This window comes from Thunnus albacares, chromosome 19, assembly GCF_914725855.1.
Source record: "Thunnus albacares chromosome 19, fThuAlb1.1, whole genome shotgun sequence".
Taxonomy (NCBI): domain Eukaryota; kingdom Metazoa; phylum Chordata; class Actinopteri; order Scombriformes; family Scombridae; genus Thunnus; species Thunnus albacares.
Genome location: NC_058124.1, coordinates 10,785,362 through 10,802,858, shown reverse-complemented (window position 1 = coordinate 10,802,858; position 17,497 = coordinate 10,785,362). Strand labels below are relative to the sequence as shown.

The 17,497-nt window shown below is 42.6% G+C and overlaps 1 protein-coding gene across 1 annotated transcript in view; it reads left to right on the top strand.

Moving 5' to 3' along the window:
- The first annotated feature begins 80 nt into the window (after positions 1-80).
- The window catches only part of rftn1a (raftlin, lipid raft linker 1a), a 27,822-nt gene continuing 10,405 nt past the window's right edge, over positions 81-17,497 (top strand). Inside the window, exons 1-3 of the mRNA XM_044335299.1 lie at positions 81-622; positions 7,339-7,490; positions 16,821-17,004. Of these exons, the coding sequence (XP_044191234.1) occupies positions 7,343-7,490; positions 16,821-17,004 (332 nt within the window). The 5' untranslated portion in view covers positions 81-622; positions 7,339-7,342. The remainder of the gene's footprint in view (positions 623-7,338; positions 7,491-16,820; positions 17,005-17,497) is intronic.

Genomic DNA, 17,497 nt, shown 5'->3' with positions numbered 1-17,497 from the left:
AACCTTTGTACAACCTGTACTTGTACTACTGGGACAAAACACCTGGAAACATTGTAAGTATTATAAATATTAATATCTTCCCTAATGAGCTAATACAGCTTATTGTCAACAGTGAGCTTATTCTCCATGGTACTTTATCCTACTTTATGGGTGCTCCTGTTGTCACATCCTTTAGGAAATATTACTATCACTATGGTTATCTCCAAAAAAAGGGTCTACAATAGGCTTCATAATCTTTTCCCAAAGTGTTCCAGTGTATCCAACCTGGAGAGCAGCGAGTGAGGATGAGTGTAAACCGCCCTCTCTTTGCTTCTCCTCCTCCTCACACTGGTGACAGAGAAAGAGAGAGAGAGAGGTGGACGGAGTGTTCATCAGAAGCTACCCGTGAGATTCAGCAGCAGTCAGTTGTAGTTTCTAAATGGAGGATTCATGTTTTCTTCCCACTGGGTCGCAGTGTATGAGCCGCTGTGTGTCTCATTCCAGCAGCTGTGACGGGGACAGACAGTAAAGACATTAGAAAGAGAGGAGAGACGCACCTCGACAGACTCCAGAGACACACACAGAGAGAGAGGAAGCTTTCAGTCCGGCACACACTCCGCGCAAACTGGGAACGACTTGACTGGTAAGTTTAACTTCATTAAATTATGCAAAGAACCAGTTTCACGTCTACTTTGGCTTTTTTTTTGCATCACATGTTTAGAGGCGCTATGAGTAACCAAAACTAATTTTAATATTCCCAAATAACATCATTGTCTCTTACTGCGCAATATTACATTTTAGACAGCTTTGAAAAAACTTATAGTTGAACGTCATAAATGGGGGAACGTGCTCTCCAGAAATTAAGATCAGGACTCATGGAAACATCATACAACAGCAAAGCCCGTCTTTTGATTTGTGTGTTGATGTGTGCCATTTGTAATCGTGGCGGAACGAAATGAATAAACCCCTCTGCTCGCTGTCACAGGTTGAAGTGAACTCAAGATATGCGTAAATGTGCCGAGCGCAGATGGACGAGGGGGGAAGGGGGGGAAGCGCGCGCGAGTAAGTGTGTATGCGTGCGTGCGTGTCAAAGCGAGAAAGATTTGGTGCGTAAGCGACCTGTCATGTATCATTTCCCGTTCACTAAACTACCGCCGTTAACAGGCAGCACCAGCTAGCCACGTGTTGTGGAGCTTGTAGAGGTGTGTGTGTGTGTGTGTGTGTGTGTGTGTGTGTGTGTGTGTGTGTGTGTGTGTGTGTCGAGGTTGAGCGGGGGGGGGGAAAGGGAAACTGAAAACATGTAATTTCAAGCTAGGCTGCGCCCACAAAATGCACGGGGCATCAATTAGTTACATGGTCATGTATGGGCGCTCACCATATAGCTGGAAATCTATTTGAAAGAGCACTCATTAGCTGTGAGTGACATCCAGTTTATCATACTGGTCATGCAAACAGTAGGGTAGTTATCAGTTATTCTTTCTCCTTAGAAAGAGTCAAAAAATGTTAAATGATGCAGCCAGGAATCTTATGAGCATACATCAGGGTTTTTTGTGTGTGTGTGTGAATTGATGCCCCAGTCTGAACAGTCTTCCTTTGTTTATAAACTCTTCTTTTTACAGCAAAATAGGCTATGCAAGAAGCTGCATGACAGACCAATAAATCAATGTCATATTTTTTTTTTTTATCCTCCCCATGCAGCCTCATTAAAACACCGTTTGAGGTGACTACATTGTTGCTTGGGGGAATCACACCTCTCTCCAGGCAACTTGACATGCTCCCAGTCTGCGCTGTGTCTGTCTTTCTCTTTTTTCTATCCGTCTCCATTGCCCCCTCCTTCTCTCTGTCTCCTCTCTCTCTCTTCATTCTTTTCTTCCACTCCCCTCTCTTTCCCCATCAACAGCATCCCCCCATTCTTGGATGGAAAAAGAAGCGTGCATTTCCAAGCCAGTGACATAGGGGGGAAGGAAGCCCACTCCCTAGGATTCAGTCTGTCACCTTTTTTATTTTGAGATTCAGTGAAATACACACAACTAGAAGCCAACATGTTAATAATAATGCAACTGTTAACATTGACAGGCCTGTGTGTTTTTGTTGTCAAACAACCACATAACTATAAAAAGTGACTTAATTCAGAGTCACGAAATGTCAGGACACCACAAATTGCAAACTTGTAGTAGTATAATAGGAAATATTTCCTCCAAGGAAAGTGCAGTAATGAAGGAGACTGGACGCCAGCAGAAACAGTTTTATTTGCTGATAACAGCTCACTCCAGGCTATGGATAAAATTAGAACTCTAAAAACTACTTGGTTAGGGAAAGATTGTGGTAATGGTTAAATAATAAAAACACCACTGCTGTTAGTTTGAGAATGTCATAAAGGCAAGTGCTTTTATGCCTATTCCCTCTGACCTCCACAAACGTACTTTTTGTTCAACATCACACAACTTCCCAAATCAACACTTAGTATTGTTATGGAACATAAACTTAACATATTTGGGGAATACTGTTGTTGCGGAGACCTACTTACTCGTAGGCCTGTATGTAAGCAATAATGTATTATGAGGTAATATAAGTAAAAATAGACAAGTTGAAGACTTCCACAATGGGAAGCAGCTGTGAACTAGCATAAAATTGGCACAGACATTTATGTTTCCCTCAGGATGAATTGTAATAACTTTGGTGCCCTTGAAACTTCCTTATAACGCCGTCATCAGGTCAAATGTTATTTGGTTTATGATCAAATATCTGCAAATTCCCAACACCCTCAGTTGTACTGTTTAGTGCTAACTGCCAAATGTTAGTATACTAACATGCTAGTCTAATATTTGATTGGTTTACAGGTTAAAATCATATATCAGGATTACATGTAAGTAGTCAGCACAGTGGTGGACTATGATTGGGTGGTTTAATGAGGGACTCCATACTAAATAATTCTTTTGCACTGCACACATAATCACATACAGTATTCACTGCCCTTGGACTTTTCTAAATTTTGCAGTGCGTATCAATACTAGAATTACACTACAATTACAGTGGCAAGTCTTTTGGGGTATGTCTTTACCAGTTTTGTGCATCTAGAGACTGCAATCTTTGCCCATTCTTCTTGTCAGATTGGATGGACACTGTCTCTGAACAGCAGTTTTCAAGTCTCGCCACAGATTCTCAATTGGATTGAGGTCTGGGCTTTGACTGGGCCTTTCTAAGACAATAACATTCTTTGCCTTAAACCATTCCGGTGTAGCTCTGGCTGTATGTTTAGGGTCATTGTGCTGCTGGAAGGTGAACCTCCGCTCCAGTCTCAAGTCTCTTGCAGACTGAAACAGGTTTTCTTCAAGAATTACCCTGTATTTGGCTCCATCCATCTTGCCCTCAATCCTGACCAATTTTGCAGTACCTGCTGATGAAAAGCATCCCCGCAGCATGATGCTGCCACCACCATGTTTCACTGTGGGGATTTTGAGCTCAGGGTGATGTGCAGCGTTGGGTTTCCGTCACACATAATGTTTTGCCAGGGCCAAAAAGTTAAAATTTGGTCTCATCTGACCAGAGTACCTTCTCCCACATGGCTTGTGGCAAACTCCAAACGGGATTTCTTAAGTTCTTTTTTTTTTTTTCAGCAAACGGCTTTCTTCTCATCACTTCCATAAAGGCCATATTCATGGAATGCACAACTAATAGTTGCCCTGTGGACAGATTCTCACACCTGAGCTGTGGACCTTACCAGCTCCTCCAGAGTTACCATTGGTCTCTTGGTTGCTTCTCTGATTAACGCTCTTCTTGCCTGGTCCATTAGTTTAGCTGGACGGCCTTTTCTTCTTTTCTTTCTTCGTTGTGCCATATTCTTTCCATTTTCTAATGATGGATTTAATTGTTCTCTGTGAGATATTCAAAGTTTAGGCTATTTTTTTATAACCTAACCCTGCTTTGCACTTCACAACTAGACTCCACAACTTTATCCCTGACCTTTTTGGTGAGCTGCTTTGTCTTCATGATGCTGTTTGTTTTGTAATGTTGTCTAACAAACTCTGAGGCCTGCACAGAACAGGTGTATTTACATTGAGATTAAATTGCACACAGGTGGACTCTATGTAACTAATTATGTGTCTTCTGAAGGCAATTGGTTGCACCTGATCTTAGTTACGGGTTTTACAGCAGATTCAGATTTTTACTTGTAAATAATTTAGAAATCCATGTAATACCTCCCCTCACACTTTATGGACTATTTTGTGTTGGTCCATTACATACAACCCTAATAAAATCCATTTTAATTTTTTTTTGCAAGGCACATTAGATTCTTGTTAGCGTATTATGCTAACACAGGTCATTTTTGGCAGTCAATGACAGTCGTCGAGGTAGCTAATAAAACATTTTTGTAAGTTAGTTTAACTGAAAATGACCATAAATGTACTCTTTATGGTGTGTTTATTTTTGGTACACATGATGAGAGGTTTGGTAAGAAGAGATGAGAGAGAAGAGAGAAAATGTGAATTTTAACACTGGCACTGTTGGAGAGTCTCCCTGGTGGTTCTATCTATATTAACTGTGAATTTACCGCAGCCCCTCTCTAGCTCTCCCTCTGCAGTGGATGAATAGCGCTTCTTGGAAAGCAGGCATCCCCCCCTGAGTGGCACGGGAGGTAGCAGAGCAGTGGCACAGCGCAGACGGATTATGCTCTCGCGTAAATCCGCTGTCATTTCAAAACTCTCCGTTACAAGAGATTGTCTAATGAGAAGCCCTCTGCTACTCCCTGTCTGTCTTTCTCTTCTCTCCCTTCTCTCTTTTTCACTCCTTTTATCTGTCTTTCTCTCCTGTCTCTCCCAGTTTAATGGATGTTTTTTTTTTTTGCTGTTTCTGCCTGTGTGTTTGTGTGAGAGCAAATGAGAGATTCTGTTTGAAGTCAACATGTAGAGAAAAAGGCCTCATATGTAGCAAAAAGGCCTAGAGTCTTTAACTCAGTGAAGTTTCTCCGCTACTGCAACCTTGGTTTTTCATTCGCCGTTGTGTCCAATTACAGAGATCTGTTTCTAATCCTTACAGAGTTCATCTGTTATAGCATCGCCTTTGTTTTCAAACAGAACTGTCAGTGCACAATGAAAAAGATGATGGATCAAACAGCAGAGCTGGAGGCTAGTCATGACTAGAACCAATCATGTTTTGAGTGCAATAAAACCAACTGCCACTAGCAAAATATTATACAAATTATTCCAAATTGTTATGACTTTTTAGCACTGCATAATGCATGAAGTAGAATAAGCACAAGAAATGAAGAACATGATTCTTTAAAATAAAGATAATTTGCTGAATTGTCACAGTTGACATTTTTGTCTTTCCCTATAGACCTCTCTTTATTTACTCATTGTCAGAGTCATCCTCATTATCCTTTTCTTTCTCCATCCTATGCTTTACCCTTCTACCTACCCTCAAAACCACAAGAGGCAGCCTGCTAAACATCCCCACATTAACCTGCTTTTGTCCCTGTAGCAGACAGAGCGCATTAAAGAGCAGCCCCAGAGGGAAATGTTTGGGAGTGGATCTGCATGCTCTAACTTAGTAATAAGCCAGGACCCACTTGGTTGGCTCGCTGTCTAGCTGGCTGGAAACATTGTAATAGTTTATAGGACTTAACAGGCTCAGCAGGGGAGCACTTCTGCTGCGGAAACTTACTCAGCCACCAGACAGATGGACTGAATGGACGGAGAGATGCATGGCCAGAGGACAGAAAAAGGGTGTGCAGAATGTAACGTAATGTACTGACAGGCAGGATTGAGGAGGGTAGGAATGGATGGCGCCACAGCGATGAATGAAGGAACAAAATGGAGAGAGAAATGTTTGGAGAAGGGATTTAAGGAGTAAGAAGTTGTGAAATTGGAAGAATGGAGTGAAAGTAAAAGTCAGGATTAACCAGTAATGACAGAGGGAAGGGTGGGAATTCTTGCAATCAGGCAGACACAAAAACGAGACAATGGAAAAAATGAATGGATGACTGTAAGACTAATCAACACCATTGTACCAATAGAAAGAAGGGAGTTGTCCTTTTCCAAAAGCGTCATCTCGCCATCTCTCCTCGTTTGTCCTCATTATGAAAGAGCACATTGTATCGAAAGAATAATGAGTCTTAATTGCTTGTTCTTAGGGTGATTCAGAATGACAGAGCGTACTGTCTCAAGACAGATGAGGTATGAACATGTGTCGAAGATGCTTCCTTTTGCAACTTTCTGACCTTTCGGGAACGCATGTACTATGCAATCAAAGCTGCAAGTCACCAAACACACACATATACTAACACACACCGAGCTTAATGTAGTCTGTTAGGATCGTTAGCCGAGTTAATGTCCGTGCACTTGCCCCAATGGGAGTTACTGTGTCATTCTCCATGCTCTCTTAACAGATACTGAGATACAGATATAGACCTGCCTTTGGGAAAGACATATGCACACACACACACACACACACATGCAGATGCGCACCTCACCATGTGGCTCTTACAAGCCGTGGCAGACGGGAATATTAAGCGTAACTGTGGTGATGGTTTGAGGGGAGCGATGCTGTCACATCAGATTAGCTTGACAATATTTGGCCACACCCTTTTTTTCTTGTCCTTTACCCCTCATAGGTCCTCTCTTTTTTACACCTTTCACCCATTTGTCATTCCTGTATTTTCCATCTAACATCATTTATCTCAAAAGCCCCCTCACTCTCCTTTTTTTTCTTTTAATGAAAGTCAAATCTTTGGGTCTAAATTGCCTGTTGAAATTCAGGAGAGGAGGAATTTGAAATGAAATTTCAAGCTCTCTCCAAATTGTGTTTCCGATTGCCTGTTTTTCAGGGCATCCAATGGTCCTCGCATAATCTGAGAAAGTCTTAAAATAACACATTTCTTTGTGCTTCAAGGCTATCCTTGGATCAACATATAAATTGGTAAGCAGTACAACATGCTTAACATCTCAGCTCTCCTCTTTGTGTCTATCTAGTCTCATGTCGCTCTGCCAGACAGGGCAGGAAATCAGTCTCATTTCTGCTTTAATTCGTTCTGATCAAACATGTCGCTCCCAATCAGCCGCATTTGATTAAGAGATGCCCGTATCACAGCCCACCAAGCAGGTAATGGCTGACACTTTCATATTTCAGTATTATTTTAGTGTGTATGTGCAGGATACACACATTATTTCCCACAGCTCGAGCTCACACACCTGAGCAGTAGCATTTAGGCTTGTGACTCTCACACTGGAAGTGTTAATGTATTCTGTATATTTAGAAACTCTATCAATTCCATGTCTCCCACTCCAGTCTTTGTTAGCACCTCTGGTGTTTTTTGCTTTTAATCTGCCATATTTTTAACACTTCTCTTCTCTATCACAGAGATATGGGGTGTAGGCTCCCTAAGTTGCGGAAGGCAGAAGAGAGGCGAAGCCCAGGCAATATCTACTCCACCCTCCGACGGCCTCAGGTGGAGACTAAAGTGGGCGTGGCGTACACTTACCACTTTCTGGATTTTCTGTTGGGGAAAGAAGGTATGAATAAGATTGCCAATGTATTGTCAACCATGTATTGAAACCCAGTGAGACATTATGTGACTTGACTTCTCCCACATTTGCATACTTGAAATAGTCATGTGGTGCATGTTTATGTATCTAGCACTTCTCTATTAATGATGGACACCAATTATAGTGATGATGATCCAGCTGGTGAAGCACTTTGTTAATTTCAGTTCAAACGTCACCAGTGTTGGTTGTTATACCTCCAAAATGTCAAAATTCTACCGTCTATGAAAAATAATCTAAGGCTGTACTTGACTCAGAATTTTGTCAGTCAAATTGGATTTGGCTGTTCAATACGAAGATTGGACTATTTGTTCCTCTTTTTTTCCATATAGACTATCTGGCAATCAGAAAATCCATCGGGATGAGTTTCAGTGATGATCTCGACCACATTAACGTAGTCAAACAGAGTCATGGGAACATATTTTTGAGCATTTAAAAACCAATAAAAGACAGCTGCGTATGATGCAAGATTTGAATTGTGACCTTTTTGAATTGCCGACATGTAACGTCATGCTACCATATGGATCTGTTGGAATAATGAGACAGATAGCACACATGTATTTCTGTTTAAATCAAGCTTTTATAGCCTTTTTTTTTTCAACTTAAACATTAAGAACAACGTGTAAACGAATAAACAAATGAAGCAGTTTTAAATAAATTCACGGCATTGCCCACTATGAAATAATTAACATCTTTTCTTCAGCAGGATAGACTTATTTCTTTATTTCTCTTTAAACATAAAAACTAATAAATACATCTAAACAAGAATAAATTAACAAATGAAATTAAATATTAATGAAATAAACAAATTAAACACTTGCAAATATTATCGCTGTGCATTTTTGTAAGCTTCTATCTGTTTTATCCTGTTACTGTAATGTACTGACTGACCAAAAAAAAGAAAACGATTACCTGACTTGAAGAATCTCAGTTGACTGAGAGATCTCCAACAGAAAATTCAACTCATCAATTTTCAGCCTTTGCATTTTTCACAAGTTTTGTGTAGGTTCTCCTACACGGTTGGAAGGGGAGGGGGGAGGGGTATTTACTTGGTTGCAATCTGTATGATGCCACTAAATCCCACACACTGCTTATATTAACAACTGATGAAATGACAATGTGTAACGTTAAAGGGTTCACTTGAAGTGATATTTATCACCCAACTCTGCAGTCCCCTTCAGCTCTACAGAGCTTTGTGCCTCATTGTTTAAGTTTCACAGTCTGTAACTTTACTGTTTTGGTTTAGTGTCACTGCTCTCATGCCTCTTAATTCCAGTGGCAGTTTTCAGTGAAAAGTTCTGATAAACCCACTGAACACTACCTGCCCTGCATCAAAGGGTAGACAAAGTTAGCAGCTAGCTGGTGAACAAAGTGGAGTATTTAGCAGCTAAAGAGCAACATATTTCCCTCAGGAGTTGGTGGAGACCAAAACAGAGCTAGAAGGAGATTGAATATTGTACTGACATTCACCAGGTAGCCAGAAACATGACTTGAAATGAACACTAATGTTGCTCCGTGTCTGCTCGATTTGTGAAAAAGCAACTGTTTGCTTGCATGTTCGCCATATCCACCAAATGTTGTGATTAGAGTCTGTTGCGCTGCCCCCAACTGGCCAAAAAAATCACTCAGTGCAGGTTTATCTCAAAATATGGTCAAATTTGACCAAAATACGATCCAATTCTTTTTAAAATCCCATTATTTTTTCCCCTCATCTGTTGGATTGATTGATGTTAACCTCCTTGGTAAAGTGAAACCAACAAATAAATGCAGTGCTTCTTCTTAGCCCCTGAGATGACAAAGATGATGATTGTGTCTAAAGTCACCCCCCTCACCTCACTGAGTGTTTATGATCTACTGTAGGGAACAGGGAATGAATGAGCGAAAGAGGTGATTCCAGACACCAGAACAAATCTTGGCCATCAGATGCAGCAGGCAGGCTTCATTCAGATCTAAATCACATTTGTCCCAGTTCCAGTCTGGAGGGTGGGGGAAACAGGCTTCAGGGGATATGTCTTCACATTTGGTCATAAGCCAAAGCATTTCAAAGAAAATTCTTTTTACATGTTGCCTTGTTCTTTTTCAAGTACATGCGGTACTAACGTTTGCTGTTCCTCTGTCATCCTGAACTCTGGCTGCAGTGTTTGTGCGTGTTCCACCTCATAAAATAGCCACAGTTGCTATTCCAACTTTAACCAGTTAAATGAAATGTTTAGGTCAGCAACTCTGCCAAACTGATTTTTTTTTTCATACAGTAAGTATCTTGAGGGTGAAATGTGGCTTATAAGCTGAAGTTGTGTCTGTGTGCAGCTCCTGTTGCAGGGAGTTCAAAGAGTTCTCTAATTCTCAGATTCAGCTATATTGTGCACACTGTAGCCATGCCCTCCAACTTCCCCCTGCCTCTCCCTCGCACAATGACAATATACTAAAGCTGATGTGGGTTGTTGCACGCTGTCTTGGGAAGTATGTCTGTATTTGTGTGCATCTGTTTGTTAATATGAAAAAAAAATTGTGTGTCTGATAATGTGTGGGTGTGTGTTTGTGAGCGTGCATGCTCGCAGCGTCTTGAGAATGTTTGATGAGAATCCTCCAGAGGCATCTGGTTTCTAAAAATACTAATTCTGCCATTGTGTTGGTGGTTTGGACTGCAGAGTGATAGAAGGGAGGGAAAATAGAGGCGAGGAGGAGAAAACAGATATAAAAAAAATCACCTCTTCTCCTCATGGCTTAATGTTTCTACAAGCCCCCGCCATGCACTCCATCACCCAACAAGCTGAAACAGGTGCAAGAAGCTCACACTTTAGAGGAGTTTCCAATGCAACACTGTAACAGACAGCAGGCACAACACCACTGCCAAGTGGCAATGGTCTGGTTGCCAGTCGTCTTCATTTTCAGCCAGCCCTGATATGTTTGGCAAATGGGTTAGGTTGTAGTGTTGGCTGGAAACGAGAGAGAGATCTGGCAACCTGAAATGGTTGTGGTGACCAAAACAGACAATAGACATTAAGGTTGCTCGTCTTTCTCGTCGCTAAAGGCGGTAGCAGATAAATTGTGTAATCGCATGGACTGCAGTACACACATATAGATACAGAAAGACCACACACAAGTGTTCATACAAGCAGCCATGGCTGCTCATTCACACTCACACAAAACACTTTATAGCACTTAGGCAACGGAGTTAGTGTTATCTTTCAACAGACAGGCAGGTCATTTATATGGTAAACTCACTGATGCCACCTGAGCTGCTTAAGATTGGTATACTCTATTTTAGGGTAAACACAGCTACTATGAATTGATTTTGTGTGTGTGTGTGTGTGTGTGTGTGTGTGTGGTTGTGAGTGGGTGTATGCTTGCCTCTCTCCCTCTCCATTTGTGATAGAGAGACCAAGAGAAGTGAAGGATTCCTGAAGGATTATCTGATTGTTTGTGGAGATTGAGAGACCTCATTCCCAGCAAAGGGATTTATTTGTGTTTGTGTGTGTGTCCATGTGTGTATGTAGGAGGCCGATAGAGGAATCTGTATGTCAGTCCATGACATTGAGGAAACCGCACGGTCAAATCCATGCTTTAATTCAATTTGGCTTCCATTAATAATATTATTTCCCTGCCAGCGTGACTTGACGACTCCTACACAGTAATGAAAAACAAATATCTTTCCTGGTGCCCCTCTGAGATGTGTGCGGCTGGATGGCTGTTTATTAAACTAAGTAGTGTTCTCAGAGATGAGCTGAATGTTCTAGCTGAAGAGGAGTGCAATGTGGTTTCTAACTTGACCTTTGACAACTGATGAAACTCACGAGACATAATATGGCTGATAATATGGTGTCTGCTTTTGTTTTATGATCTCTGCTCTAACTCCAGCAGGGCTTGGGCTGAAAAATATTTCCGTGTGACTAAGCCCAACTCTCTCTCTCACTGGGTCACAGTGACCCGGTTGTGAATCCAGGGAGGGTGAGGTATGTTGTATGTTCAATGTTTCAGATACTTGGCTTTTAGATATTTGGCCTGCAGGTCACACATGAAACATTTATTTGTTTACAGGTTATTTCAATCACATCTCATGGCCTGACACTAATGTGTTATTCTACTAACCTCTCTGGGCACCAATCTGCTGTACCTTAAAGGGAAACTTTGGGATTTTTAACCTATTTTCCCATCATTTTTTGTCTAAGTGACTAATGGGGACAACACTTTTTGAAATTGGTCCAGTATTGAGCGAGAGCACGTCAGCCGCTTAATCCTTTGGGGCAATAATGCCCCGTCAATGTATGTCCGCTAAAAGTGCTTGTTTTTGCCACTGACATGTTCAGATTTCAACAACTCTCGCGAGATTTCAGAGTGAGACTTCTCTGTGAGCGAGACTTGATTAGACACAATAACAAACAGACTGGATCAAGCGACACCTATAACAATCTGAGCATGTCGGTGGTAAAACCAAGCACTTTTAGTGGATGTATATTGACAGGGCATTATTGCCCCAAAGGATTACATTGCAGTCCGTTTCGTGGCTGCTGGCTGAAGTTTCCCTTTAAGATGTCACCCACCTTACAAAAAAGTGCCATGATCTTCATTATCCTGTTGTAACATGGATTGGTTACCTTGACATGTCAGCATAAATGTAGAGTATGAAATGAAACAGCCAGGTGTGACATTTTAACCCAGCTTCCTTTGTGCCAAAGCTGTGCAGATAATGAGCAGAAGAAATGGAAAGAGCGAAGAACACGAACAGAGAAAGGCAGGCGGGGTGGGAGAAAAAGAAGTAGAGAAAAAAAAAAAGCAAAGTAAAAAGGAGGGAGAATAAAGTCAAGGATGTGTAACGAGAACAGAGGGTGAGAGAATTGAACAGCGCATGAAACGAGAAATACAGCGAGCGTTAGTCAGGTCTGGAGCGGGAATAGCGTCTGGAGAGCGAAGGGAGGAGAAGTCAAGAGAAAGGAGAGTTAGAGGTGTGAGAATGAGCGAGCGGGAGTCAGGAATCAGAGGATGTGTGATGAAGTAAGTTAGGTGCGATGCTGTGTGACTAACGCTGGTCTCTGGAGCAGACAGCGAGGAGCTGAACTCTGCTGATGACTTTCTGCCGCCCTGCAGAGACGGAGACCCACTCGGCTCATTAAAACTTACAACGTGGCTAATGCTCAGCTGTGTGTGTGTATGTGTGGTTGTTTGCAGTGTTACTGTAGCTGTACCTGTAGGCAAGTTTATTATGATCAGAGGTATATGTTTAGATTTCTGCAGTGCTTATATACGTATATTGTATGTATGCATTTGTGTGTATATGTGATGTACACCTGAATGTAATGATGGATATAGCCTCCTCTGTGGACAAAGAGTGATATATTTCTTCTGCCTTACATGATATATCTCTGCAGAATCTGTGTGTGATGTATTTGGCTCAGAGAGCAGGCGAAGCACAAATCCATCAATTTGCGAGATCTGCACTCAGGTAAAAAATGAACATTTTTTTATGAGAGATTGTTCAAAATGCGTTTTTCTGGATCATTTTTTTTCATGTCGTTTCAGTCTTACTGGCAAAAAGCCTGGAGCGAATGCCAGCAAAGATAGCAGAGAGTTGCTATGTGTCAAAAGTGAGCCAGCCTAGAATTCACAGCATCACAAGTACATGGTAGTGTATGCGCCTTAAGTGCCACGCTGTGTTCTCACCACAGCAAACCTTTTTTCTCCTGCTTGTACTTGTCAGCCATTTTTATGAACCCGGCGCTCTTTCTCAGACATTCCCTGTAAAGCCAGCGCTCTGAGGAGATCAGACCCCATTTGACAAAGCTCAGATGCTGACCAACAACTGTCGTAGCCTGCGGCTGCATTCCCCAAACAGTGGGGAGCTCCTGGCTCCAGGAAGCTGATTATTTTATAGTCACTGTTTTGGCACATATCCTTGTCTAAAACCTCTGCAAGTCATTAGAAGGCTATTTAAATAAACGTGAACCTCCAGCAAGCAGAGGGATAAGCCTTGAGGGTGGCTGTGAGTAGTAATCCTCATGCATCACCTAGCAGGCTTAGTGCAAACTCTTATTTTTCTCAGGCGCACACACTCAACACAGGCACAAAGATGGCCCATACACACTTTCCGAGGTATTGTGGCACACATACACCACAAAATATGCTTTACAGTCACCCACAGAAATTCGGGGATTTGTACAAGGAATTAATAAGGCCTTTCAAGCGGCTACTGGAAGTGGATGACTCTCACACTCCCGATACAACTTGCGAAATCCAGGGTCAAAAAGTGAGGCGTCGCTTGCAACACGCAGCAGCTGTCATCAGAATCAGGTTTATTGCCAAGCAGGTTTGCACATACAAGGATTTTGCCTTGGTGTTGCTGTGGTGCGTAACAGTCAAAATACATGCAAAATTATATGAATAATGTTAATATAAATAAAGAATTTACTCTAAAAGAAAAATGTAAAATATATTTTATGTGAAAGGAGCTGCTACAGGTTTAAATTTTGAATATTAAATAAAAGAGAATGAGATGAAAGTACAAGATGTTGAGCAGGAGTAGACAGAATATTCAGTGTGCATTATAATAATAATACAAGTTATGTTAATGTAGCACGCCATACAGGATCAAAGATCACAGATGTGCAAATGCGAGATTGTGGGGTGTTTTGTTAATATAACATGTGATGTCAATGGGGAGGATAGAGTTTGTGTCTGGCTGCAGATGGGAAGAAGCTGTTCTTGTGTTGTTGTGGACGTTTTGGTCTTGACAGACCGCAGTCTCTTGCTGGAGGGGAGCGTTCGAAAAAGTTTATGTTTGGGGTGGGAGGCGTCCGCCACGTTCTTTCCTGCTCGCCTCAGTGTCCTGGAGGCGTGCAGGTCCTGGAGGGACGGCAGATTGCATCCGATCACCTTTTCAGCACAGCGGATAATACGCAGCAGTCTGCTCTTGTCCTTGGCAGTTGCAGCAGCGTACCAGATGGTGATAGAGGAGGTGAGGATGTACTCAATGATGGCAGTGTAGAAGTGCATCATCATTGACTTTGGCAGGTTGAATTTCTTCAGCTGCCACAGGAAGTGCATCCTCTGCTGAGCCTTCTTGGTGACGCCGCTGATGTTCTGCTCCAACTTGAGATCCTGGCTGGTGATGGTTCCCAGGAAGCGGAATGACTCCACAGTGTCGACTAGGGAGTCACACAGGGTGAAGGTGGCGGTTTGGGATGTGTTCCTTCTGTAATCCACAACCATCTCCACTGTCTTTAGCGCATTGAGCTCCAAATCATGTGGTCAAAGACAGCAGGGAGCAGGGATCAGCCGCTTGGCTGCTTCTTGTTTCCATTATGTCTGTGTCTCACTAAGACTTGTGCACACATGTATGCAAATGTTGCCACTCTTATGTACATCACACACACACATTTACTTCCAATCGTCCTTTTCTTTTTTTCTTCTCTGACCCACAAACTCAAAAAAAACACACTTGTAGTTTCACATACAGTTTCATACAGAAACACACACATCTCCAACTCTCTTAAACATACATGCTCCCAGTCTTTTTGCACAATCACACTCTTAACACCACACCTCCCTACCCTCACTAACTGGCACTATAAAACCCATCTTTTCTGCCCTGAGCTGTTCCCATGTTCCCATTCTGGAACGGAATTGCAGCCTCTCTTTAAATCCCACAGTGGCAGACAGTATAAATGAAGTCGCTTCCCGGCCTAAAGCGCTGCATAACACCCTAATAACTTCTGTATGCCTTGCTTTGCCTGAATTAGCTGCTGCGATGCCTTGACTGCGTCTCGTCGGTGGATGAGTGCCAGCCGTGCAGAGCTAATGACTGCTAATGACTGTTTACGGTGACAGGATCGTTGTTATCCCCCCCCCCCCCCCCCAAAGTCTCCAGCTGTTATTACTATTATCACTGTACTGCTTTTGATAAGTCCCCACAGACACCCGTTTAAGTATTTGGTTGATGAAAGGCTCTAGTGGTTTCAAGCAGTTATGCCAAGATGATGTGATGGTCGGGTTTTCTCAGGGAGTTTTTCTCCCATTGTTTAACTGAGATAAGAGTGTGTGTGTGTTGGTGTGCGTATAGCCATGCATGTTGGCCAGTTTCTCGTGTGTGTGTGTGTGTGTGTGTGTGTGTGTCAGGGTATGTGTGAACACGCCAGATGATGGAGAACAAATTGAAAATGAGATGGCTTGCACATCTTTTTTTTTTTTTTCCTATGCGTGTGTGTGTGTGTTTCTAGTTAATTTATTCAGGTTATTTTCTCTTCTCCAGACCCATGCAAATGAGATTGAATGGGAAAGGATGACAAGCATTCAGGCACAGACAGCCTCATCTCTCTCTCTCTCTCTCTCTCTCTCTCTCTCTCTCTCTCTCTCTCTCTCTCTCTCTCTCTCTCTCTCTCTCTCAGACCCCACTCTGCTAACAGCCTCTCTCTTTCTGTCTCCCTTTTTCTTTACTTCTCTCATCTCTTTCTCTTTTTTCCATGCTCCTCTCTCTTACACACCTGGCTTCACTCAGCGAGACAGAAACACACACACACACACACACACGTCTTCCCTTAAAAGCCCGTGAGCAGAGAGAGAGGGCCTTACTACAATGCATCGACCTCGAGAGGGCGGTTCTCACAAACACCCCCCCCCCCCCCCCCCCCCCCGTGGATTTGCCATGACAGTTTGCTTCCATACGATAAGCTCCACTAACCATTTCCACTGAAGTGAAGGAGTTTTCTTTCTATTGTGTTTGGTAATAAGGGAGCCGGCTCTGCGTTAGCGATTGCTGCTAATGCCACACGCCCAAACAGGCAATGTAATAGCATTGTCTTTCAAACCTTTTGATGCATGTGTGTGCATTTTATTCAACTGTCTCTGTTAGTTTAGGTGAAAATTTGCTCAGTCTATATTTGTGATATGGGTGTGTGTGTTCAAAAAGTGTATGCCTTTGCTTTTGTGTCTCTGCATATGTGTGTGTGTGTGTGTGTGTGTGTGTGTGTGTGTGTGTGTGTTTTCTAAAAGCCAGACTGTGTCGGTGACAGTGAGGACAGACAGAGGCTAATAGTTCTGGTGTAATTAGTTTCAGATTTAGCGTGAAGATGCCATGTGTTGTTGCTCAGTGGGAATTATCATAATGAAACATGCTCTCTGTCTTTGTTCCTTCACACCCTTTGTCCCTTTTTCTTCCTCTTTGTTCCAGCTTGTTATTCACTCCCAAATGTGTCTCCACTACTTTCCCCTGTCTCTTTTTGAAACCTGTCATTCCTTGTCTTTACCACTTCTAACCTTGTTTTTTTTTTTTTTTTTCCTCTCTCCGTCTCTCACCTGCTCTCTCTCCAGAGGTGCCAGTGTCATCGGTGCTTTGTCTCTCCTCGGTCAGAGAGCTACCTGTTCAGGTCAGGGAACTCTACGCACAGGGTTTTGTCCTGGTTGCCGTTCATCCGTTCGTCCATCCCTGCGGCCCTCGCCACGCGCACATCCAGCGGCAGCTCCACCGGGCCGTGCTGGTCCGAGAGACGCCAAGGTACGCAAACTGAACACACCCCCGGTCTTCAGCATCACTGTTGACGACGAATGTGATGATGAAATTGCAGCCAGATTTGAGGAATGGATGGCCAGTAGAGGCGACTTGACTGTTTTTGACATGGAAGCCAATGAAACCCATTATCACGAGCAAGATTCTGCACTTCACCTTCATCTGTTGATGTGAAGTTAATTGCAGATGAGTCAGCCATGAAACATGTCTAACTTTAGCTCACTGTCCCAATTCTTTCACTTTTTGACTGTACATGATAACATACTGTACTGTGTCACTACTCCGTATACTCTGCAATTATCTCCTCTGTGACCCAGTTATACTTTGGTGACACGAAACCCTGCACTATTCACCACCACATGTGAGCAGAGCGTTATTCTCAAACTTTTACCACTCTCACCTCTGGTACAGCATGTAACCTGATGTAACCTTTTGCTTTATAGTCCTCATCTCAGCGTGAAGGTTAATGCATAATGCTCCA